The sequence below is a fragment of the Pseudopodoces humilis genome, chromosome 17 (genome assembly GCF_049639895.1).
Source record: "Pseudopodoces humilis isolate 2021_Gansu_Grassland_sample_001 chromosome 17, ASM4963989v1, whole genome shotgun sequence".
In the NCBI taxonomy this organism is placed as follows: Eukaryota; Metazoa; Chordata; class Aves; order Passeriformes; family Paridae; genus Pseudopodoces; species Pseudopodoces humilis.
Genome location: NC_142216.1, coordinates 14,509,689 through 14,535,810, shown reverse-complemented (window position 1 = coordinate 14,535,810; position 26,122 = coordinate 14,509,689). Strand labels below are relative to the sequence as shown.

The 26,122-nt window shown below is 39.7% G+C and overlaps 1 protein-coding gene across 6 annotated transcripts; it reads right to left on the bottom strand.

The window, feature by feature from the left end:
- Positions 1 to 412: 412 nt before the first annotated feature.
- On the bottom strand, positions 413 to 25,447 carry SPDL1 (spindle apparatus coiled-coil protein 1). Of its 6 annotated transcripts, XM_005523461.3 has the most exons (14): positions 21,502 to 21,632; positions 21,052 to 21,147; positions 19,890 to 19,937; positions 17,971 to 18,153; positions 15,716 to 15,892; positions 15,224 to 15,418; positions 14,772 to 14,921; positions 14,052 to 14,150; positions 13,134 to 13,244; positions 10,549 to 10,689; positions 8,924 to 9,033; positions 8,196 to 8,383; positions 6,699 to 7,044; positions 413 to 1,245 (listed from the first exon to the last, which is right to left on the bottom strand). In XM_005523461.3, exons 4-14 carry the CDS (start codon positions 18,127 to 18,129, stop codon positions 1,098 to 1,100), a joined length of 1,824 nt encoding a protein of 607 aa, XP_005523518.2. In that variant the 5' UTR covers positions 18,130 to 18,153; positions 19,890 to 19,937; positions 21,052 to 21,147; positions 21,502 to 21,632; the 3' UTR covers positions 413 to 1,097. The 6 variants fall into 6 exon arrangements, with proteins under 6 accessions (XP_005523518.2, XP_087919849.1, XP_014108501.2 ...); XM_088063723.1 differs by lacking the exons at positions 413 to 1,245; positions 21,502 to 21,632 and adding an exon at positions 25,427 to 25,447 and having other exon boundaries at positions 6,133 to 7,044; XM_014253026.2 differs by lacking the exon at positions 413 to 1,245 and having other exon boundaries at positions 6,133 to 7,044; positions 21,502 to 21,634.
- Positions 25,448 to 26,122: the final 675 nt, after the last annotated feature.

Below are 26,122 nucleotides of genomic sequence, written 5' to 3'. Positions count from 1 at the left end.
GGTTTTTGTTGAGGTAGTGACTGATGAGCTAAAGCCACCCACATGCACAGTCAGAGTTAACAAAATCCCGGACACCACTTCAGACCTGGCAGTCTGTAAACTGCAAACAACTGTAAACAAACCAGGGAGCTGCAAGATTGTTCCCCACTGTATCATTTTCCATGACAGATTTTAAAAAAGTCTTAAAGAACTTTCACCTTAACTACTGAATCATTTACTTAGAAACTGGCTAAGCCATTCACCAGAGGGAGCTTAAACTGCAGCATCATTACTCAAATGAAGCAATCCAACTTCCATACAAATACCCCAAGAATTAATGGAACTAGCTTAAAAGTTCTCCTCAGAATTACTCTGCATGAACTTCAGGAAGTTACAGAATTGTCTCCTAAAAACATGACACAGAGCACTTGCATTGCACTTTCTTATCATTTATTGAGAGGTACTTTTTTTATTTAACAAAAAGTTCTACAAAAGACATCACCTTCATTTAAAAAATGGATATATGTTTCTTCTCAAATACATTACAAGCTACATTTTATACAGAAAGAAACCTTTAATTAACATTAATTTAAAGAAAAACCTTTAATTAGCAGTACAAATACAACAATCCATAGAGTTTCAAACACTGACCAACAAAACACACAGAGTGATTCAACTGCACTTTTGCAAATAGGTCAGCCTGTAGGTTGGGAAGTTATACATTAGGAGGAAAAACATTAAGAAGTCTGAATCTGGAAACTGGAAGACATTTAGGAGCACATCACTTGAGTTCTCCATCAACCTGTCTTACCATATAATAAAACCTCTGTTAGCCAGAACTTCTCCACTACAGCCCCATGCTTCAAGGAAAGAAGAATTAATGTGTTTAGAGACCTTGCCGAGAGTGGGGAACAGGCCACACCTCAGGTCAAGTGCAAGGGAACACACCAGGTGCCCTCAGGGAAGCCACCAGCTCTGCCAGGCAATCACACCCTGCTCTAACAGCAGGCAGATCAATACTCAAGTCAGCAACCTGTGCACTGATGTGAGCCAGAGTTCACTCAGCAGCTCCTGCTGAAGCAGGACCCCAGACTGTCCAGGCTCCCTGCAGAAGTGATTTATTGCTGAGCACATTGAGTTTCAGAACTTGCCTTAGAAGATACATACAATGTGGAATGTTTTTTCTTCTGTGTTTTCTTCTCTGTTGAGATTTTAGTTTCTCTCTTATCTTCTTCTGTAGTTTCAAATCTGGATTCAGCTGTTAACCTATAGGCAAAGCAACCATTCTAAATACATATTTAGTTAATATAAACCAGGACTAAAATAAGAATTTTAGGCAAAATTAACAAGCCAGCTGGCAAACAAGATCATCCATACAGAAACAGAGCAAGCACAGTTTAAGAAAAAAATGAGACTAAACCAAAGCATTTTTATATCAGTCCTAATCACATTTCATCACTTAAAGCCTTCCCCCGACACCTCAGCTGCTGAAATGTTTGGTAAGAAAGGTTATTGAATATGTGGAGTGGCTGAGATCAGCCTTCAGAAACACCAGTGAGTGTGTCATGCACAGAAAGGAGATCCAGTCCCCAAAAGTACAACTTCGGGTGGAAAGTCTGAGCAATATCATATAAACAGGATGAAATCAAGCTTCTTGCTTCTACACCACCAAAGAAACTACCCTTAAAATAATATACTCCTTTCAACCTTGTTCTACCCTACTATTGCCTTCAGCTTAGTGTTTCAATATCTTAAGTCGGGGGAAGATTTATTTTCAGGCTTTAAATTATATAATTTGTCCGCTGACAGGTTTTAATTCTGCTGTGAATGTAAATGGGGATAAAACTGTCTCATTGCTGTTAAAAAGATAATTCTGAAATCAAAACATCAGATTGTGCTCAGATGACTAAATCTTGTTTTTAACTTAATGAACATGCAAACATGCCATTAGAACAATTGATGAATTGTGATATTTTACCCAACCAAATCACCCACAGCCCACTGACTGTTACACATGATTATTTTCACAAAGAAAAATTATGGAAAATGAAGTTCCAAATTAAACATCACTTTACACTACAACACAAACTCTACACTTGTTTATAAGGATATGCATTAAAGAAATTCTCTGGTGACCTTGTGGATTTTTAATGGTCTCAGAAGCCCTCAGTGAGCAACCCATACCATGGACAGCTGCTTTCAGTGATGTTTTGCCCAACACAAATAGCTGCTACTCAGTTGTGAGAGACTTATTTGCAACACAGAAAGGTGCAGCTGAACATGAGGTCTATGAAAGGAGCTGTAACAAAAAAAATTTGGGGAAATTCAGCTACAGATTCAAACTGCTGTCAAACTATGGTGCATTGCAGGCCATGTGCATGAAGAAAAACAGGCTCTGCTGTGTCTCCTCTAGATCAGGGTTTGCTCTTCTGTGTGATGTGCATTCAGCCCACACCTGTAACTGACGGCTGAGCATCTTCTGTCCACGGTCACCTTCATTGTGAGTTGGACAAATCACTATGTGGTTACAGCCAGAAGGAATTACTCAAGGAAGACAAAAATAGTGCTCCCAGTAGCCATTATGTGGTTTGTACTCCCCCAGCAGCTGCAGCTGGGGATGGAGAGTTCCTGTCCATGAACCTGCTCCTATGGCAGATTCCCTTCATTTGTCCCTCCCACTCTTCTGCCTTAAACAACCTCTGTCCAAGGCCACCAAAACACTACTCCAGTGGCCAAAATTGCCAACTGAGTCCCTATAAATGTCTTAAGCTGCGACGCAAGATGTAACCAAAAGTATGTATCCTATCACTATCTGTGAAAACCAGGTAGGGAAGTTTTCTTTATCTCTTTCATGACCCATCCCTGTAACTGGGGGATATCTTCTGTTAATGGGCCGTTGAGTCTCACTGCAGGACTGACAAAATTCCATCATCCCACTGGGAGATGCTCCAGCCAGGGGGAGCAGCCAAGCATGTAAACATGTACATCCTTGGAGACTCAGAACAGCATAGCAGCCTTTCTCCACTGAATTCCCAGAAGAGACAGACCAGACCCATCTACACCACCGGACCTTCAGAGGAAACAATGTCCTTCTACGAGATCATGACTTCAACAGAACCACATCTGTCACTCCAGGACAACTGCAGCCACCTTTTCATTGGACTGCTACCAACACCCTGACCAACAGGGTGTCAGGTTGTATTCTGACTCTGTCAGGGGGTTGTTTGTTGGTTTTCTTTTTTGTACAACTGCATTTTTTTTTTTTAATTATCCTAGTAAAGAACTGTTATTCCTTTTCCCGTATCTTTGCCTGAAAGCCCCTTGATTTCAAGATTATAATAATTCAGAAAGGGGGGCTTTACATTTTTCCATTTCAAGGGAAGTTTTTGCCTTTCTTAGCAAACACCTATCTTTTCAAACCAAAACAATAAACAAGCAGAAAGAACTCAAACTACAAGAACAAATAAAAACCACAGTAATTTAAATTATGTCCCAAAGCAGCACAACTGGACTGATACAAAATATTGCCCTTTCATGATATTACATCATTCTCTCAGCATATAATGTAACAACTCTGGCAATCACATTCACCCTGTGCCTCTTGGTGAGGAGGATATAGAAGCCAGGACTGAGGCAGTGAAGCTGAGCCTGGGAAGAAGAGCTGGGGCAGATTTCTTTCTTTCTTTCTTTCTCATTGTCCCCACTGTGGCAAGGGGTTAATCTTCCCCAAGTCTGGTTTGCCCATGACCAGCTGACCTCTGTCATGTTACCCACTCTTTTTCTATCCAGTGCTCTCATTTGCCCTACGGAAGGGAGGGAGGAGCAGCTGATGCAGCTGGCAGCAAACTGAGGCTCACCCCACAGCCCCCACAGCACCCCTGAGAGCGCTGTCCTGGTCCTCAGGTGTCAACACAGGCAAGGGATCAGAAAGAACAGACAATGGTGAAACACTTCAAGCAAACGCTGCTATAATTATGACATGATTCAAGCTTTGACTCTACAGACTCCAAAACTGAGATAGAACTGGGGCTCCTTCCACCTGTTTAAGGAAGATGAACTTGTTTCATCAGGTGGAGCTTTAGTTCCCAAGGCTGAGGGCAGTACCTAAAACCCCAAAGAGTATTATTATTAGTTATCCAGATCTCCTGCTGAGCCAAATGGCCACAGGCAATTGGACAAAGCCCAAGTGAAGTAGATTTGGTGGATGTAATCCAAGTAAATAATTTAAAGGAGCAAATAAGCTCTTAGACATCCAAGCTCTTCTTTAGATCAAAAAGGCAAACAACCTAAAATCTCAATGCAAAATAAATTGTGCAGCAAGGACTAGAGTCTGCTATTTCAGTTTAAGAAGGGAAAAAAAAACATTTCAATAGAGAAATGTATATTTTTATTGACCAGTTAGTTGGCCAAACAAAAGGTATCAATGCACATAATCCTTGCATTGCCAGAATTCCAGTATGCATTGACAAGTGACAATCATCACTTGAATATTTAAATCTGTGGTCTCAATACTCTCATATCCTAACCTAATTTCAGTTTACACAAGTTAAGCTTGTGCCACCACCTACTGAGCTACTCCAGTGCTGGCTGCAGCCCAAATCACCTCAGCAAGGAAGTCTCTTCACACAAGGGAGTTTGTTACCTCCACAAACACAGAGATCACTTCTCACCACTTCTTCATCGCCTCCTGGGCTGAGATGACAAATTCCAAACACCACTTTCTAGAAATGAAGTTTGCAGCCCTTTCACAGCTATGGTGGCTCTGTTCTCCCACAATTTATGGGCCAATAGCAGAGCTCCACTAATTACTGCACAAAAACTATTCTAGGCACGAAAAGAACCCCCAGAGACCACAACAGCCTTTTCAGCTGCAACATCACATTTTAGTTAACACAAGGTGAAACACTGACAATTATCCACCCTTATTTTTTCCTCCCACAAACTCTCCCTTTTCAGATTCCCACTCCTGATCAATTTGCCAATATTTTCTGTGCCCAAAGTTCAGCCACATCCATCACAGAACAGTCTAGAGCTTCTTTCAGTGTTTAGAAATCCATCTTCTCAAATACTCAGACTTTAACATGACTTCCTATTTTATAGCACATCACAGCAGAACAGGGCTAAGTAAATCCTTAATGTTAGCTTAATATAATGACTTGGGGTTCTAGTAGTTCATTAATACAATCAAAAAACAAACAGAACTTTCTGCCTGGATTTGCCTTTTGGCAAATCTGGCTCATGCTATCACCAAAAAAAGCTTAATAGCTTATATGGAGTTTTGTGGCAGCTTGTGTTTGCGTTTTTTATTTTTCAAATATTTTTCATGTTTTGTTCCTTAACTGAACCAACAGCAGTGGGTATAAGATTAGAAACCTCCCTCTGAACTATGGTTTCATCTTCCTCTTCCACTTTTTCTACTCTCTCTGCTTTCCAGCATCAATGCCACAAATAATTTCCACTACTCACCCCCTCTACAGTAGGTTTCCCCCTTCAGTTCCCATAAACTATTTCCAACAGTTTCCTGTAAGCAGACATTGTATCTTCTTTTCCCAATGCAGAAGAAGCAAGTTAAACTTTTCATATCATGTTACATTCTGCCTGTTCCTTTATGTGTAGAGGACATTGTCAAAACCCAACACCATCACTAAATTATCCCAATCTTTCCTCTCCACTTTCACCCACATCTGACCTTCCTGACCTTCCCTCCTCACTAACAATCCCACATTTTAACACAGCTGATAAAACTGCTGTTTCTGCCACATTCGCTCCAGTGCAGTGCTTGGCTACTTTAAGTCTGTTAATTGCATCCATGCACCCACGAGTAATTGATCTAAGGGCCAAAGCATCAATCCAATTACTCCTGAATGCCATTAACTTTGGCTATTTCTTCTAGCAGATATTAGAAAGTTGCAAGCCCAAAACATCTGGACTAGCCTAGACCTTTTTCTACCCCCAAACATTTGAATATGTGTTTACAAAGATTATGAACAGAATACAAGAAGCATTAGTTAAAAAAGCAGAAAATCAAAATCAGCATTGTTTTCACCAGGATAAAAAAGCTGAAGATAATGACTGTTCTCAGTTGCTTTATCATCTAGCAAAAATTAACTTCAATTCTCAGTTCAGGGGAAAAATTCCATCTTAATTTGGCAGTTGTGTTTCCAGCTATCATGCATCCAGACCATGCATTTCATTTGTCTGACAATACAGATAGCTAATTAATTCTCTATTATCTTGCATAATGAAAGTTAACACAATTCAGGTGAAGAATTACTCAAATAATTTTTTAGGCTTTTAGCTAAATCTGGAAGTTGTGGGGGGCTGAACTTAGGTATGAAACTGGAACATGATTCCAGTTGCCTTGATTACCTTGAGCTGTAACACAGCTGCATGGCAGTTTTGAGGTGACCAAGAACACAAAGTTTCTGATGCTGGCGCAAACCAAGTGAGCTGCCATGCTACCTGCACACTCTAAATGTCTTCAAGCAATGGGAAAGTTATTTCAGAGACTGTTTCAAGAGTCTTTTTTATTAGTCAGCATTTTAGTCCTCCTAAAAGGCAGGGAGAGTTTCAGCGTGGGCAGCCGGAGCTGAGGAATGACACTGCATGCAACACTGAGGAAATAGATAAAGAAGTGGAGAGCACAGTTCATGCAGCGAAAGAAAAGAGATGCAGGTCTGTGCTGATTGCCTTGAGCAGAGACAGAAGATGACACTGACCTGGGGACAGCTGGAGCCAAGGAGTTGTTTCCACTTCTGCTATTTGAAGTCAAGGTGAGGTGATTCTCATCTTGAATTTTAACTCTTTTTCTTTCTCTTTCAGGTTCAACAATGTTTCGTATTGCCTGGAGAGCTGTATGTAGTGGGGACGCTTGGAAAGGCTGTTTTTTTGGAGAGGCATCACTTTGCTCCAGGTTCTTGGCAGTCATCTTTTTCCCTTCCTTACTTGGCAATTGAGTGAGAGCAGCTTCTTTTACTGGAGTATTTTTGCTGTCAAAGTATTCACAATTTGCATTCACTGGAATTCTCTCCCTCTTCTTTTTAATTTTAGGACCTTTAAGCAATTCTAAAGGAAACAAAAGGAATATACTCTTTGTACAAAAGAGAAGCTGGAGATGACTTGTCCCCCAACACGCTCATAATAAAACTAAGAACATTTCACATGACTAAAGAGCTTGGAATCATTCTTAACAGATGATTTATATCCTTGAAAGAATGTTTCTTCATATAATCTGATCATCCTAACAGAAGCTAGCTTGAAAAAGAGACAATAACTTTCTCCTCATCCACTCGGTCCTTTCACCAAGGCTTTAAATTAAATGCTCTGAACTGCAGACTGCTGAGGTAAACTTCCACAAATAACATTATAAAGTTAAATCCTTTGAGTATGGACAAAAACAACTTTCCTAACTGGTTCCTCACTCATGGAATCCCAGCATGGTTTGGGCAGGAAGGGACCTTAAAGGTCAACCTGGTTACACCCCCTGCCATGGGCAGGGACACCTTCCACTGTCCCAGGCTGCTCCAAGCCCTGTCCTACCTGGCCTTGGACACTTCCAGGGATGGAGCAGCCACAGCTGCTCTGGGCACTTGTGCCAGGTCCTCCCCACCCTTACAGGGAAGTTTCTTCCTAATATCCCATCCAAACTTGCTCTCAGTTTAAATAGAATCCTCCTCCCTCACAGCTCCCTTGCTTGGCACATACTCAGGTATCAGCTGTTTGTCAGGTGGGTCTCTCTAGGCAAAATATAATCCATATTAACTTGAGCTACTAACCTGTTTTCCTGTAAATGCTTTGCACCTTATTCCAAAGCTCCTATCAGCTGCCTACTCCCAGAGATCCAAGGCTTCTCATCACCACAAAAACACTGCTGCTATTATGGGAAACACCTGAGATTTGGTCCCACCCACTTGAATACGGTTATCTGCCTGTTTTCTAGAAAGCCCCTGAACACTGCAATTTTTAACTGAAAAACTACATTCTTTAGTCTCCTCCATCCAGTGTTCACATATTCAAGTGAGGTCTTGAGCAAGGCAGGGCAGCTTTTCTACTTCAGCTCAGCAGATTTTGGGTCAGGTTATTTCAGAAGGTCAGCTAGCCTTTAAGCATTAAATTCTGGAACTAAACCAATGTCTTCCTCTTTTAATTTCATTCCATTTCTAAAGGCTGAGAAAATCAGAAATCTGTATTTTCCCAGATAGAAAAGAAATATTTACCTTCAGGTTCATATTTCATTTTCAGCTCATCCAACATAACCCGCAGGTTCATATTCTCACTCTGACAAGCTTGCAAATGCCTCTCATTTGTGAAGAGCTTCCTCTCAAATTCCAGGACCCTTTGGCTCTCATACAGAGCTTTCATTCTCTGCAGGGATAGTTCATTTTTCAGTGTTTCAGTTTCCTTGCTGGGGTGGGAGGAGAATTATAAAATCAGTCAGACTTGGATTGGTTTGGGTTTTTCTTTCAGTAAAGCAACAACTAAGCATTCAACTTCAGCTTAAATTGGTATTAATATATTAATAAGAAAAATCAAGCTTTTTTGTCTTATGAAACATTTTGAGTGTTATTATCTCACTTTTTATAAGAGAAATAAACATACACAGCCTAAAGACTAAGACTTTTCATACAGTTTCCTTACAGATCAACTTTTAATTGATTCAAGGTCTCAATAGCCCTGTATCTAGGAGTATTAACAACATTCCAGGAAGAAAGCAATAATCGAACAATATTTCTGCTATTATCTTTTAAAACATAAATGAAACTACAAAAAAAATTAAAAAAAAACCCAACTCGGTCCTATAATGAAATCAGAAAATGCAACAAGAACAAAACCCATCTGCACATGCAGTCAGTGCATACAAACAGTAACAAAAAAGGGAGGATAAAAATCAAGTACCTAGAAGATAACCCTACCACAACCAGGGCCTCAGGCTGGAAGTACTTACTTTGAGTTATCAAGTTTAATTTGCAGTAAATCTGCATAGTAACCATTTTCAGAATCACTTCCTTTTGCGCCATTAGCAGGTCTGGACTCCTCCATATTCTCATATAAACTCTGATAAAGAACAAGTGTCAGGTTGTCAAGCAGTGTCCTTTCAGAAGCACATTAGCTTAGTTCTTAGGAAACATTTTCCACGCATTTTGATGGAGAAGCCTCATCATAGAGGGATTTAAACACAGAAGATAAACCTCAGCTGCTCTGAGTACTTTCTCATTTGTTACAAATGTCAAATAGCAATAAAACTGACAGATCTTTCCCATTCACTGAAAAAAGGGGAAAAAAGTGAGTTATCTCAACTCCACAAGGTTTGCAAGCAGAACTGCAGAACAGCTTTCTTGCTTTTTGCTTGAAAACACAGAGTATCTAGTTAACCCACAGGGAATTTTTCTCAGCATTTACCTCTAGCCTTCAGCAGCTGGACCCCAGAGGAATACCAGCCATGCTAATCAATAGTCAAAATCTCCAAATCAATTACATATTTCAGACAAGGAAATTGATTTGTAGTAAAGATGTTATAAATGAAGAAATACGTGACACTGAGGGTTTTGTTTGGTGTTTTTTTTGTCAACCAGCAGTATTCAAATTTAATCCTGCCCCACAAACCTCCCAGGCCTCTGTCAGTCACTGCCCACAGACATTTTGATGGTTACTGGAATCAATTATTCGATTTTCCAACACTACTTATTTATGGCCTAGAGATAGGAGTAAGTACAGATCAAGCTTAAACATGACAAAACTAGTAAAACAATCAGACTTCCTCAATTACTGCTAAAATGGGTTAAGCCTGGCTTCACACCACTTGGGTTAAATACAGAATAGAGGAGTCTATCCTGGAAAGCATAATCCTAATGCACAAGCTAATACACCTCAGTTTGCATTCCAAAGCTCTGGTAAGAAAGGGCCAAACAAGTACAGAAACATGCAAGAATTAAGAATGTTTCCAGAGTGAAAAACTGGAGCCTAACACATCAGTAGCATTACACTGGTGTATACAGAAGTCCATGAGTGTTTCTCACTTTTCAAAATACTGACAAGATGTTTTCAAGGTGCATAAGAGGACTGAAAGAACTACTTAACAAGGATGATTAAGCAATTCAGTTTTGCTAGAAAAGAGCGTGCTTCAGCTGCAAAGTTAAGACACATCAAGAAAATAAATACCAGGAAATTCAATAGAGCTGAGACACTAAAAGCTAAAGCCTAAACACACAGTAAAAGCACCAAATGACTAAACCTTCCCAGTGAAAAATTGATGTCGCAGCTCAGTGAACTTTGACCAAGTAACTGAATTTAAAAGCTAGAATATAAAAGATACGAAGGTGCTTCACACAGGACAAAAAAATTGTTTCTTCAACCCAGGTGTTGGATGGGGTATAATTTTCTGCTTCTCTGCACTTGAGGTGTCTAATATTCTCCAGCTGTAGAATACAATTCAGATCAAATAAAGATATGAGTCAGCTTTTGGATCCCTTTTAAAACCTGAGCATGGACTTCAAATAGTTTTCATAATTCTTCTTGTTCTCATGTTTTAGCTTCCAATTAAAATTTTCTACTTAATTAAAAATCACATACCTTAAATTTTTCTAGCTGCCTCACTTTCATAAGGAGATCTTCTATTTCACCATTCTTTTGCTCTAACATGGACTGTAAGCGTTCCAGCTGATCAAATTCTGCCTGGGAGCCTTTCAGCTGTAGCAGTGTAGCCATCTGCAGCTAGAAAAAAGGAAAAAACTATTTACAACAAGTACTGGGATTAGTGACTGAAAATCCAAGCCTTTTACACAAAACTGAGAACTTAAGCCTTGCAATTCTAAACCTGAATACAGAAGGGCACTGGATGCTTGAACTCGGTCTTCACGACATAATCCTAGCAATTATCACCACAGACACTCCAAGGCATGAGGACAGCTGAGATTTCACTGAGCAGTCCTGAGGTGTCCCACCCATCTCTGTGCTGGCTAAGGAGCACATAAACACACTGCCAAGGACACGCACAACATTCCACATTCACACTATCAGCACCAAGCCAGCCAGAACCCAGTCTGAGCGCAGGCTGATTTATCAGAGCTAAAATGCATCTTGAGAACTCACTTAGGAAAACCCTCAAGTTTAACCCCTTGTTTTTTTCAGTTCTGTTTTTCAGGTATAACACCACCATGTTTGCCTTCTACAACATTACCCCGAGAATTTCAGCTTTTTCTGCTTATCCAATGGAATACATCCTTTCAAGCAAAAGAACACCCTCTGTCATTACAAAGGAGAAGTTATAAAAATCTTACATTTACAGCAATATTTCTGTTGGTGTTAACATAATACTGAAGTACAAGGCTCTTAATACATTCAGTTACAGGTGATAAATTAGACATTTAAACAACAGGAAATACAATAAATGAAAGACTTCACAAAGTGTTAGTGAAAACAAGCATTTGTATCAGTCTAGTCAGTATGGATAAGGTAATATTGGGAGAAATCACAGGGAAAGGATCAAGTGAAAAATTAGATTAGAGAGAAAGTGAGAAAAGCATTTACCCTATAGAATTTCTTAGGTCAAGGGTATTTATGATTCTGCGCACAAATTAGAGCTAATAAAAAGATTTAGTCATCTCCTCAGAGCTTCTACAGGATGTAAGGGAGACAAAACAGTAAACTCCACCTCACTGGCTCACTAAAACTATCCTTACCATTCCCAAGCACAAGACACCCATCCTTTTTCCCCATTCCCTTAAAACCCTCCTGCTAACTGTCAGAATTGCAAATTGCAGCTGATCTACATAACAGAGAACAGGAACTTAAACTGGAAAGGATGCTCTGGACTAGGAAAAATGCACTAGAGGTGGTAAAGCTTTCCCAGGAGTGCTGTGTACATTCTGTACAGGAGTCAGATCCTCAAAACTTACCAGTAAATACCACAAAGTGACATCCTTCAACTAAAGATGCAGCAGCAGTTTCCTGTGGTAAGCAGCTTTGAGTGGAGAGATCAGCTAAACTCACACTGAGATTTAACTGGCAGCACCTCTGTGCAGCACAACACAGAGAGGATGCTAACAGGGAACTTAAGACAGCAGCTTAAGCAAAACAGCTGTCCTAACAATCTCCTACCCATCTCAAACACTATCAGAAAAATTTACAAAAAAATTTAAAATAAAAGCATTAGTACAGGGATACCAATTTGCCTCCATTTTTGGTACTTTTAGTGTTAAGTGTGTTTCTAACACCATTCAGTCAATATGACTGTGTTACCCCCATACCACATGGAGAAAATTTCCAAAGGAACTGATCCTACCCAATGACTTTCCTCACTCAAATCTTTGCTGTATTAGTAGGGCTTTTCTTATACTTTAAAACCATTGTTTGAACTATTTTCAACCTACTCCACAAAATCTAGGTAATATAAACCTTTAGTGCAACTCATATTTATCACCCTTGATGTTTAAGTACTCTCCTCAAACTGCATGACCAAACAGTTGATCAAAATGAAAGGATCTATTTTAGGATTGGAAAAATCATGATACCAACATGACAACAGTTGACAGCTCTGCAGCATCCCCTTGACATTATCTTGTAAATCTGCTTCTGCTAACTAGTCCCCCACAATAATCCTAACAAGATCCCATCCTACAGCAGTGGAGTTTAACTTAAAGAGTTCTGAAAGTTATGATTTATATTTACACCAAAAATAGGGAAAAGCAAGAAGAAAAAATATGGACGAAGACAAGAAAGCAACACAGGTAGAAAAATCCAAATCCCTATAGTGTGATGGCAGTTAAAGCCTGTCCTTTTCTTTATGCTCATTCCTGACAACCACACTTAATGCACAAAGACGTGAACCATGTAGTACAAGAATAAGACAAGAACAGAAGAAACCATTACCAAGACAAACTGAATGCTAGTTTGACAGACAGGAGTTGTGTTTTACTTTTATCCATTAAACAACTATGGCCAAAGAGAGCAAACATGGTGCCTTCACTGTAAGGTGTATGCTGCTGGACTACAAGAGTCAAACAGCACAACATCATCTCACTTGTTTTTTCTCCCATTTCCCTCCCCCTAGACTACTGTCCCATATTTTAAAGATAAAAAATCCCCTGGCCTTGTGCATTAAAGCTGTGCCTTATCAGACCCAAGGACACCCTGGAGTATTACAGGAATCATCCTACCTTCATTCTTTGCAATTGTTCTCTACTGAATGCATGCTGTTTTTGTAGGGACTGATATTTTACTTTCACACTGATCAGCTGTCGTTCCATTTCTGCCCTACGGTCCTCCACCTACAGAACATTGTGAACAATTATTACTGTGAAATCACAACACTTGCTGTCACTTGGATGATGAGTTTGATAAGGACATGTTGCTTAGCAATTTATGTTCAGTCTGTAAATACTGCTTTTCCAGCACCAGTACTTGAAAATACAGGCTACTGTCATTGCCCTGTGGTAGAAGTGAGTAGACAGTGCCACTGAAGTCCAATCAGTGAAATGCAACAGATTTTTCATTTGTTCTTTTGATATCAAAATGAAAATAGTATTTCATATGCTTCAGTGTTGCTGTAGTTTTGTCCACTGGTAACAAAACAAACAGTTCAAAAAAATCTGAACTGTTTTCCAACTTCACCCATCCCCTGGATGCTGCCATGAAACAATGCTCCCTCTGCATTTAACTCTTACTCAAAAGCTAATGCCAAAACCCTCCAAAAAGCTCAAACATCCAGACATTTTCAGGAAGTTTGTAAGGCAGCTTTTATCAGCCTCTGTTAATATTTCACATACAGTCTTCCACATTAAAGACAGATTTATCAGCTGAACACAAAATCGAGGGCTGCAGACAGAACCATCATGAACCCTCAGTCACAACTTTTGACTTGATAGTCAGAACTTGAATTGTTTCCATTAAGTTTATTAACTCCTTATCTTCAGAGAGCCTGAAATGGTTTTCCACATGTCAGATCAACACTGAAGCCATATTTGAGGAATAGAGATACATGCTGGCCAGATCAGGTGCAGATACTCTCATATTTTCAACACAATATAAGAAAGAAAACTGGAAATACTTCTCAGGCATCTGTTGAATAGTTGTACCTCAGCAAAGAGAGAATTGCCTTTACTTGTAGGGTCCAAAGATTTTTGCATTGCGTGATCCAGCTGAACCTGAAGCTCCTGATTAGCCTCACGAGCTTTCTAGATTAAAGCAAAGAGGATATTGGTCATTTAAGTATCTGATGTACTGCATACATGAATTTAATCAGATAGTTTTAACTCTTTTTAATTTCCTATACTTTAGCAGAGATTATATTGTACTGAAGTCCTTAACTGTACATACAGTCCTAGTCAATAAGAGACAAATTAATTTCCTTTCACTAAAACACTTAATATTCCACTTGTTCTTCAGGACAAGAGCACAACTAAAAGCCTTTAAGGGTAAGCTTTGGTGTTTGTCAACTGGATTCATGATATTCAGACCACTTTCTCAGCTGTGTTCATCACTCACAAATACTTTACTTCCCAGTACAAGATTCTCCATGATTTTCAGCAGGAATTTGAAATAAAAAGGAGAATTCTGCCAGTGACCTGTGAGAAGATCCCCAAGAGGCAGAACAGTGCCTTGCAAAGGCTCTCCCTTCACAGCTGCCACAAAACAAGGCCAACGGAGAGCTTTTACCACCAGGCAACACCAAACATGACCAACCAATATCCTTCTCTTTCCTCTCTCTCACAACTCCTACTCCACCAAAAACCTGGCAACACAGATTGTGCAATTTGGGCTTTATCTACCACTGTGAAGTAGAATTAAGAGAATACCTCTAATGCATTACAGTAAAAAACAACTTCTTTTTCCCTCTCTTCTTTTTCCCCCTGCAGCCGCTCCAGCTGGTTACGTAAGTTATTGTTCACAAGCTCTAATTGTTCTTTACTGCACTGCAGTTCATTCAGCTTTTCTTCATCATTGGCCTAAACAAACAAAAAACAAGTATGAAATAAAAAATATTCAAAACGATTGGAAGACAAGCAGACCTAGGTAAACCAAAGCCATTTCTTAGAAGTAATTAGTTTTAAGATAAAATGTTATCTTGAAGAAGAGAGGGTATTAAAGCCTAGCTATTAAGGCTGCTACTTTTTGCTGTGCATATTGTCTGAATAAAAGTTAATCCTAATGTGGCACTGTAGACAACACACCTAAAAATGAAATGAGCAAAACGGCAGAATTTAATCTTCAACTAGGCTACACTGCAAATTCAGTGCTACTCACACACCTTCTGACTCTGGAGTTCAGTGAGCTCTATCTGCAGGTTAAGCACTTCGGCAGACATGGTCTCATGGACACGCTCAGACATCATGTGTAATTCTTCTGATTTGGCAGCAATTATTTCCTTCTGATGCTCCACTTTTTGTCTCAGCTGTTTCTCTGAGAGTCGGGTTTCATCCAGTTCTGCTTTCAGGTTCTCCAACTTAAAAACAGTTGACAACTTCAGTAGTATAATTTCATGGTAAATTCTTGAAAAGCACAATATTTCTGACTGTTCCAATTACAGAAAATGTCTTGGAAAGACAAAAGTTGCTTTAAAAATAAGCACCGAAATTTAATGTAATTCATAAGTGACTACAGATATTTTTTTTAAAACCAAACAAGCTACTATACATTGTAACTATTTATTATTTCCTTTGGTAGTTAAGAGAGCAAAAGTTAAGCAAATAGTACCTAAAATGGTATTAAGATTCTTTTAGCTATACATTAGTAACCAAACCTTGCTTTTAAGGTCACTGATTTCTTGTCCATAGGCTCTGTCAAGCTGTTCTTTCTGATTATCCAGTTGCACATTTTGCTGTTGTTTAAGGGAATCACACTCAAAATTCAAGCTTTCCAACATTCGATTCTTGAGCTCAATTTCTCTCTGAAGAGTGTACTTCTCTTGCTCAAATTTCTGAAAGAAATGACACACTAATGAATCTAGATGTAACTGTACACTGTTCCCTAAGCATTTATGAAAAATGCTCAGAACCAAGATGCTTGTAGCTCATTTAGTCTTTTGTTCAGAGTGCCAATTAGAGTTGTAATACTCATGTTTTAAAAAAAATAAAAATAACTGCTCTAAAATGTTTTGATTTATAAATGTTGTGATTATAATTTGATTGTGCAATATTCTCTTCTTCATGGAAACTCTATTTCTTTGCACCCAACATGAAAGGTATGGGTATCTTTTCTGCAAGTGTCATAAATTTAGCCAGTTTATATGCCCTTTCTACCACTACAGAACCCAATTATGTTAAAAATTACTACAGTACATCAAGCAGAGCAGCTGAGTTCACCAGTTCTTTTAAGACAGATAAATTGTCTGTTTCATAATAAATCACATCAATTCTTCCAGACTGAAGAATAATTTTTTAAACAGTTTCCAGCTATGATTGCATGTTGGCTAAATACAAAGGGCAGCTTCATTTTACTCTTCCATTCAGCCAGCAACTAAGGAAAAGAAATAGAGAATCTTGAAGGCAAAAAACAAAAATAAAGAAGGCAAAATAAAGAAGCCAAATTAATCTAAATATGCAGATTTTTTTTTTCCTTTTCAAAATAACCTAACACTTGAGACACAAAGCAGAATAAAATAAAAAACTAAACACTCTCAGGTATCAGAGTGATCTCTGTGGCCTAGACACAGCTTATCAAGGACAGGCTTAGCTCTCAAATACCCAGGGCAGGTTTCACACAAAGATAAAGACTGGGCACAGGACAAGTTTGGGAGTGCAGTGCTCAGCCAGAGCCAAAAACAACAAAATCCCAGCAAGAACCTGCCTGCAGCTGGTACAGAAGAGCACACAGAGCTTTCGTAGAGGCTTTTGTGCCTGCTGGTAGAACCCACACTCGTGTTCACAGTAACTGTCTTGGCTCTCAGGCTGCAAGGAGAAGAGCCAGAGAGAGATTCAAAAGCTCTGAAGAACCTGTTGGGTACGCATAGCTCCCACACAAAATGTTATTCTACTGTATGAAGGCCCACAGTTTCTACCCTCCACCCCTGGAACCTAAGTTATCAGCCAGGCTCAGAAGATGGCTCCAGCTTCTCACACAGGATCACAACCTACGGGAGCAGCTTGACAGCTGAGTACCTGCTCTTTCTGCTGGTCAGCAGGAAAGGATGATCCTGCCCTGGCTTCCTTGGAACTTGTGCCTCCAGCTGCCTCTCACACAAAGCTTACTAATGGTGAACTGACCAGAATAAAAAATTCTGTCCATTCAGAACAGCAGGGTGCTACAACCCTCCAAGCTGCTACAAAACAAACCTTTCAGCTCTATCCCAGGACAAGGGATGGATGCACAACCAGAAACAGACTAAATAAAGATAAATAATTTATGTGAAACATGGCCTGGCTTTCATTTGTGTTCATGTTTGAACACAAACATGAACATTAAAGCCTTTATGAAAAGTAGAAGAGATTTTGCCAACTTAAATTTTCTCAAACAATTACTAAAAAGAAAACTGGTCAACTAAATAATACCTCTATAATTCAGCACTATACTACTCCTTTTTCTGAGCTGCAAAGAAATGTGCTAATAAGTTCAGAACCCCTGGGTATTTGGAAAATTTAAACTTCACTACAGAAGAAATCAATTTTACAGTCTTGCTGCTAGCATTCTTCTCACAGCTTTTAAGTGATATAAAGCTGACTGGGAGAACATACAGGAATGAATTGCTAAGCAGAGGCAAAACACATGCTTGAAGCAAATTTACTTTAGCATTTAGCATTCATTTCACATTAAAGGCAATTAGTCCTACATGATACTGAACACTTGATGCATAATTATCTATGAAACCCTGTCCCAGTTAGATACAATTATGCTCAATGTCTTCAAGCTGAGAAAAAAGCCCTCTCTACAACTACTTAGAGGTTTATTAAAATTAATCTAGATGCTAGAAGGCTTGTAAAACACCTGTGCCTTTCAGAAAATAGTTGAAATAAAACAAAGTTCTGGTTTTTAACTTTGAGAAGAAAAGGCAGTCATCACCTCAGTTTTTTCAGTCAATTCAGAGCGTGTTTGATCCAGCTGATTTTGAATCTCACTTTGGGACTCCAGTAAATGCAAACCATATTGTGCTGCCTTTCTTCGCTCGTTCTCTGCTTCCTTGAGTTGCTGTTTAAGACTTAAAATGGTCTCTGCCTCCATTTTTCTCCCTTCTTTTATTCAACACTGCAAACAAAAATTGTTAAAAAATATATTGCAGTAAAAATATTTTACAGATAAGAGTAGTTATCTGAAAGAAGTAACTGGATTTCCTTTCTTAACAAGTTAGAACAATATATTTTTGCATTAATGCAAAACACAAAAAAAAGCTCACAACACAGACCTGTGAACAGTAAAAAACCAGTTATTTCTTCAAAAACTTAGTTACTGCCTTATTCTTGATTATGTCTAACATGCAGCAAAAGCATTCCTGTGCACACCCCTGTGCCTGGTTTCTTTGTACATCACAACCAGAGTTAATTTAGGACAGAGCTCTCTTGCCAAGTACAAAACAATTAAATAACCTTAGAAAATCACTGCTATGCACTTGTCTGACACTATTTTCTCTTGGTTATAAACCAAGCCCCAGCAAGTCCAGCATTTCTTATGTACACAAATAACACTTAAGAATGGCGTAGGCAGCAGCCTTAGCAGGACAGTGTACTCCTAATAACATTATGTGGGATAGAGAAACAGATAAAAGGAAAGGAAGAGCCAAAAATAGAAGCCCTGTTAAAATATATGGAGTTTAACACAGGGCTGTGTATTTATTTAAGTGCTTAATGAAGTCTTTCAAAATTTAGTTGCTGCTGGCAACTTATTTGTAAATACTCATCTCCTTGTCACATTTCAGAAAATTCATCCTTTTCTAACTGTAGAGTATAACAGAAGACAGAAGGTGAATTTTGCAAAAGTGTTAGTTGAAGTAAATCCAAGAAACCAAATATTTAAAAAAAAAAAATAAAAACCAAGTCAAATTAACACCATAAGCTGGTATGACTGCTTGCTCCCAAATCTGCTAAATCAGCCTGCTGCAAAAAAATCCTATTAAGACAGAAAATGCTAAGTAACTCAGGCTTTTGAACAACATATGCCAAGAGTGTTCCCAGAAAGTAGGAAATAACAGTGAGAGACAAACACACAAGAAAAATTTGTAGTTGATTTTTCAAAGCCAGGGCCCATAACTTTTCTATAATTTCAGAAGTAAAGTAATTCTGTATTGAAGAACTAACTCTTGCTTTTTGTTCTCACAGAGACAATTTATTGGTTGTCATTTCTTACTGGCACATACATCATTCTTATGAATGTTATAATACCTTCACTTCTTTTTTTTGCTAACTTTTATTCAACATGAATAACTCCTAGAAGAGTTACCCAGCTTCTCCTAATAGAAAATAATGTAATTAACAGGGAGAAGTAATTGTGTCAATACTGTGCCAGTTTCTTTCCAAGGCACAAGACAGAAATGATCACATTCTGGTTTTTGCATTTTCTCCTCACTTGTTGCTATCCAGGTTTAACACATACAAAGAGACTTTATCCAGCCAGGCTTTGAAACTTCAGTTTTCACCTCCAACCACTGCAATGCCTGGAATACTTTTTACACCTATACTAAAATAAACTAGTAAAACACAGGAATTTTGCATACCAATAATCGAGAATCATCAGTATTACAGTAATGCAAGGACAGGGACACCATGCACAATTTGATAGTCAAGTGTTCAAGGCAAGGTGTAGCAACACAAGAACATAGCGAGCAACTTCTGGCATGCATTTCCGTTAGTAGAGTATGAATGAATCACTGTTCACTTACACAAACAGAATTTTAGAAATAGCTTTATTTTCAACAACAATATAGAAGCAACACAGCCATTTGGCAGCTCCTAGTTTACTAAATTAAATGAATAGCATGTTTAACTCACCTCCAGAAGACCATTGAATTATTTCTTGACCTTATTTTTGCACTCCACCTTTAAAAGAAAAAAAAGCAACAGTTGTTACTGCTGGATGAGTCTGAGCTGCCATCACAGCACAGCCCTTCAGAGCAGTCCCTTTCCAGAACAGGCTTAACCCTGCTGGCTGCCTCATGAACATGCAGATCACAAGCTAAACCCCCACATAAATGCAAATCTTATTCAAATCTCAGTCAGGCAGCTGTCAGACAGTTCAGAAACAGATCAGGCAATGCTGCCAAAGGATGGCTCTGCAATTGGCCTCTGGGGCAGGTAAACAGGTTACAGGATCATCTTCTTCTGGAACACCTGCAATTTTTAAGTTTTTTTTTTTTTTCGGACTCTCTCCTACTTCTTCAATCTCTTGCAATTCTCTTCTAGTTTCACATCCAAGAACTTTGAACTCCTAATAAATTATTTACTAGGCAACAAAAACAAACAAACAAACAAACATACATCTTATGGGCTTTTTTTAATTTTATAGTTGAAGTAAGGAGGGAATGAGAAATAGCTTTCCTATTCACACATTCCTGCTGACTATTAGGGAACATAGCAAGTATGATTTTTGGAGCACAGCCAACCTCAATGTTTCCTTGTCAATTCTGGATGAATCAAAAAAGTCTAGGTAGTTTTGTTCATGAAGTTGTACACTGAAATAATTGCCAGTCATTTAATATTATACACGAGGGTAAGTAAATTGCTCTGAAAATAACGTTTTAAGATCAATTGAATGGGTAGCAAGGTGTGTAGGTAGGAGGGGGAAATAACAGACATCAGTCTTCATTAATTCTGCTGAGTTACAAGAGTTACTCGCTTTTATCCAAATATCTTCAAACATTTAATGAGAGATCCTATGCTGAGAGCTGCACACCTCAATTATTCAACCACTCAAGTACCCTTTAATAAAAGTAATAGGGTAGGAGATAAAAGGCAGTCTCCTGGCAGGCCAATTTTCTTCTCCCAGTCTAGCACAGTTCTGGTTAAACTCCTGTTCCCCAGGAACACACGTAACAGCTGTGTTCAGATCCTGTCAGAAGCACCTGTGCAGTTTTCTGATCAGGAACACAATTATCAGGGTGGTTTTCCGCCCTCAGCCCAGGTATTTCCCCGACAATTCCAGCCAGTTACTTACACAAGTCCATAGCTGCACCTACCACGTTGCACACTCAGGCTGAAAGGTTTCCGGAGCTGATCACCTTCCACAAACAGGTTCCTGGGTGGGTCAGTACTGCAGAGAACATACAAATATCACACTACAGCCTCACCGTTCAGCCAGCACAGAGCCCGGGCAGGCTCTGGCACGGCTGGGTGTCACCAGCGCCACGTCCCCGCTGTCCCCTCCCTCCGGGTCCGACCCGCTGCAGACCGGGCCGGTGACCGGGCCTGACCCCCCACACCCGCTACGGCTCGAACGGGCCCCGAGGGCGGCGGGGACGGGCTCGCCCCGCTCCACCGGGGCTCGTGGAGGAGCAAACGGCCCCACCCGCTGCAGGGAGCGGCAGCCGGCGCTGGCAGCGGCTCCACCGCGAGCAAACCCCGCTCGCTGCCCTCCCTCAACCCCCTGTCCCCGCTCTCCCCGCACCGGCCGCTGCCGCCGTTCAAACTCGGCTCCACGGCGCCGCCCAAATCTCGCGAGATCCGGCCCGCCCGCCTCGCGCGCAGGGCGGGCCCGTGCGGAGCCCTGAGGGCGGGCGGTTGCCTGAGGGCGGGCGGTTCCCTGAGGGCGGGCGGTGCCCGCGGCTCCCGGGGCGCTCGCGGTGACCCTGTCCCGGCGCTGCCGCGGGGTCGTGGCCTCCCCGTTTATTGGCATTAAATGCCGCAGCGTTGTCCCGACCGCGGGGGCCAATTCGCACACCGAGGAGAGCGATTTCTGTGTTTTATTTCAGTTTGCCCGAAGTAGGGAGCGGGATGGTAACACGCGAAAGGCTGGCTCACCGATCAGCAAAACTTTACGCTATTTATGCATTTCAGCAGAGGCATCATCACGAATTCCGTAACTTTTCCATTCATGATTGCTCAAACTGCTGTATGCTGTTACATCGTTTCTCATGCTGATCCGGCAGCTCCCCCTCCTGAGGGGATGTCGCCTCCTGCTTACTCAGGCAAGCCTTTCCTTAATTTCTGTGCAGCTTTACAGTCCAAGCTACTCGGCAAGTGCTTGTAGCACAGCTGTCAATAACCTTCTATTTTTCTCCTTAACTTGCTCTAGTTTCTACTCATCCTCACTTCCGTACCAGGCAGGATCCCCAAGGAGGGATTTTATAGTGCTAAAGTGTCTACTATTTACAGATTTCCTAAGGTATCAAAGATCTGAGTGATATCCACAAAGAAGTCCAAAATCCATCAGCAGGAGTGTTTCACCATGGCTGTTCAGAAACCCAAGCACAAGTGTCCGTGTACTTTTTAATTTTATTATATTGTATTTATTTTATTTATTTTTTCCCCAAAAGAAAACCTAAGTAATTTTTACCTTTTAATCAGTGATTAAATTTTTAATCTGTTCTGCAAGATTAATATATTTTTGTACTTATTAGCCTACTTGATGTGACATCCATAACTAAAGCCACTGCACATAAACATGTGATAGCCGATTCTCACTTTAGTGAAACATCAAGTGATGCAAGGTTAAATTCAAGCAACATGATGTAAGTAGATGCAAGGATACCAATCCTATTTGGAGCAACTGGGACAAAAATAGATGTCCTAAGAAAAAAGGGTCCTGGAAAATAAGGAGAGTCTAAAATTTGACGGAGGGAGACAATAAAACACTACAACTGTCAAAATTATGCTACTTCTACTTTCCTATCAAAATGGGAGTCTAGGTTTTGTCAATAGAAATGGGATTAAAAATTAAATACAGAGTGGTCTAGACAGGCAAGAATACCAAGTTGATTAAAACAGGGACAGGAAATGAGACAATCCTGTTCTAATCCTGATTCTGCTGTGTTCACTGTGTGATTAACCACTCCAAATACCCACAGCTAAACCTCCTTGTTTTAAAATACGGACAACAGTGACTTAATTAACAAATCCATATAACTCCCCCCCATAGTGAGTACATCTTGGTAAAAAGTAAAATACATTGTAAATGCTGGGTATTAACATGGTTACTGCACCCTCCTAGCCTGCTAAATTATAAAAGAGAATAGCTGCTGCTTCCCCCTCTTTGGTTCCACAGTTATCTATGATAGCTGATATTTAATATATGAAATAAATTAGCACACTCCATAATATTTTCCTCGGCTTAGAATTTCCATTTATGCTCTAAAGTACAGTTAGGAGCTTAGATACAAAGTAACCAATCCATTATTTTAAAAATCCATTATCTTCCGACCTCTTCCCCTTGCTGAAATGTCAATCACTAGAACAGTCTTACAGACCATATCTACAACTTGTGAATAGAAAATACAGGCATGGCTTGCTAACAAGCTGTTAGCAATTTGTCAAGTGGAGTGACCATCTCGCCAGAATGCTGCAGGACCATTCCCTGGTGTTACAATATCGAATTCTGATATTCACCAGGATTCCTTAGCTGGATTTCACTTTAAGGGGCTCTAAGAAGAACACAGAATGACAAGGTCAGTATGTCCATTGATTGTGGTAAATATGGCTTTATGGATACAAATACTTTTGTCACACTTATCTATGAGAAGACTGTCACTTTTTATGTTTCTTTTTTGCTTACATTATATTTAGTCCCTAGCTTGCTATTGTAACCATAAATTTGCTGTTAGGAACTTTTCTCCTGCTTCCGTCCTCAACAACAACCACTGCCCTTTAGAGATTCTACAAATCCAGTAGCTACTGAAGCATAAATGTTTCCTAAGTGTGGAGTTTGTGTACTTTTGTTTATTGACATCTTGTATCAGCACACTTAATTAAATATCTGCACTGCTGACCCTGTGTATAATGGAAATCCATATTTTGTGAGTCTTACCTACCAGCAGGCAAGAATTCCACATAAGTAAGGGATTAATTGCAGCAAGTAAATGTGTTGATGGGTTTTTTCCCTCTCTGAGGAGGAGGCTTGTTGCTTTTATCTGCATAAAAACCAACGAGTTAAAAAAGCTCTCTTGGTCTTTCCCTGCTAATTGCTCAGGGTAACATATGAGCTGACGAATGTTTTACTAACTGTGCCTGTACTAACTGAGATGCCAACTGCTCCATGGAGCAAGGGAGTTCCAAAGTCTGGTGACAAGTGTTGATTATTGCCCCTCATTTTGGCACAACTGACCCAGGCTTCACCACAATAAAAACGTACTGGAGCATTAGAGTGTGGTTTATTTGTTTGTTTTTACATGTTTTTGCACTTCATTATTTAAGAACACTTAAAGCTGCACAACTTAATGCCATGTTATTTGCTAGCACAGCTTTGTAAAAGCCCAGGTTCAACTCTACCCAGATTTTTCAGCAGGTAAATATGAAAATGTTCTGCTTTTTTGAGATGGGACACTTTCACCTTCCATTAAACAGAAGCCTGAATATTAATATGTTTTAATTTATTACCATGAATACCAAGAGCAGTAATAGCAATACCTGAGTTGTTCTGTGAGGAACTCGAGTAGCTCAGTAATTACAGCAACAGATTGAGCGCCAGTGATTTCTAATCCTCTCTAAACTATTAGACACTGACCTCATCCAAATCACTCCATCTCACTTTGTTAGCAAAACATGTCTTTACTTAGCTTTTTTCTTACCAGTCTGACCTTAAATAGCCTTCTGTGGCCACATGTGATCACTGCAAAATCTATCAAGTGGGTGTGAGGGTTACAAAAACTCTCAGCTTTGTAATTCCCTTATGAAACCTCTCCATTGCTTTTGTTTAGATCGGTCACATTTTTACTGCTTGTTTGAATGGGACAGGAGCCTCACAATGACCTTCCTGGATTTATGTAATCAAGGAACACAGTTATGAAAATATACTATCTTCAGTGTGTAATATATTCTTAAAAGAAAGGGTAAAATTTGATGCATCTTTGATATTCTTCAAATACCCGTGGTTAAAGTCAGAATTACAAGATGTTGCTAAAAACAACAAAATAACAATGCAAGTTTTATGCTAACCCCAGGGAGTCAACTTTTTTGTTGGTTTATATCTGGTAACTCAGGGGATCAGTCAATCCCAGAACAAGGTTGCCAAATCCACATGCAATAGAACCCGGAGTGTTTGTGACTCAAAGTTATTTTAACTTTTCTTTTAGCAATATCTCAAAAAGCCACTTGAACTTCACACCCTGTATATCCAATATTCCCACAATGGTGGGTCAGAACCCTCACTTCTTTTTTCCTTATATTTAGAGATTACTTAGTTGACACAAGTTCATGCTCATTTTATTGCACTGATATGCAGCTAAAGTAGTGTTTAAATGCTGCTCTCCTCTTTGGCAACAGCATGAAACCAGTACTTAAATACTTAATACATCACATTTTGTGATGTAAAAATATTCATATAGGCACCATCATCAACCCTTCTAATTGCACAACCATGAATTAACCCAAACAATTACCGTTCTCTGAAACGCCTTATAGATTATTGCAGTTTCCATGCGGGTGTTTTACATGCCCGCTAATAGCAGAGCTCTCTAATGCAGTCAGTTTTACAGCCGGAATTCACTTTAGCCTCAGGTTTTTATTCCCTTTATTCCCGGGAATGCCGCGGTCTCCGGCCCCACCTGGCGGCCGTCCCGCACCATTGCGGCTCCCGCTGCCCCTTCCCTGCCCCGTCCCGGGAGCCGAACCCGAGCAATCCAAGGCATCAAATATTAACGGGAAAAATTATCTCATCAATTAACATTGTTTCCTTTTGAGCAAAGGCACGGTTCAAATTAATTGTCATGGCTGCACTTTTCTTTCTGCCGTCGCTAAAAGGTTGGACAAAGGGATTGTGTTTAATTTTAATTCAATTAAATATCATCCAGGTCATCAGCTATATTTTGGATGGAAACTTTAGCACTGTCACTGTGAATTTCAAATCAAATTGAGTAAAAAGTTTAATCAGTTTTGCCAGCTGGAAGTCATTAGCTTTTTCACCATCAATAGCTTTTACCTGGAGCTTGTTTCAGGCCTGCTATAAAAGAGCCTGACTTCCCCTAAAATTGTGCTGGTTTAGGTGTGCTGTGTAGGTGGCTATGAAAAGCAAAGTTTTGTTGTTTTGTTTTTTTTTTGTTAAAATATGTAGTGTTTGTTTGTACAATATATTAAGC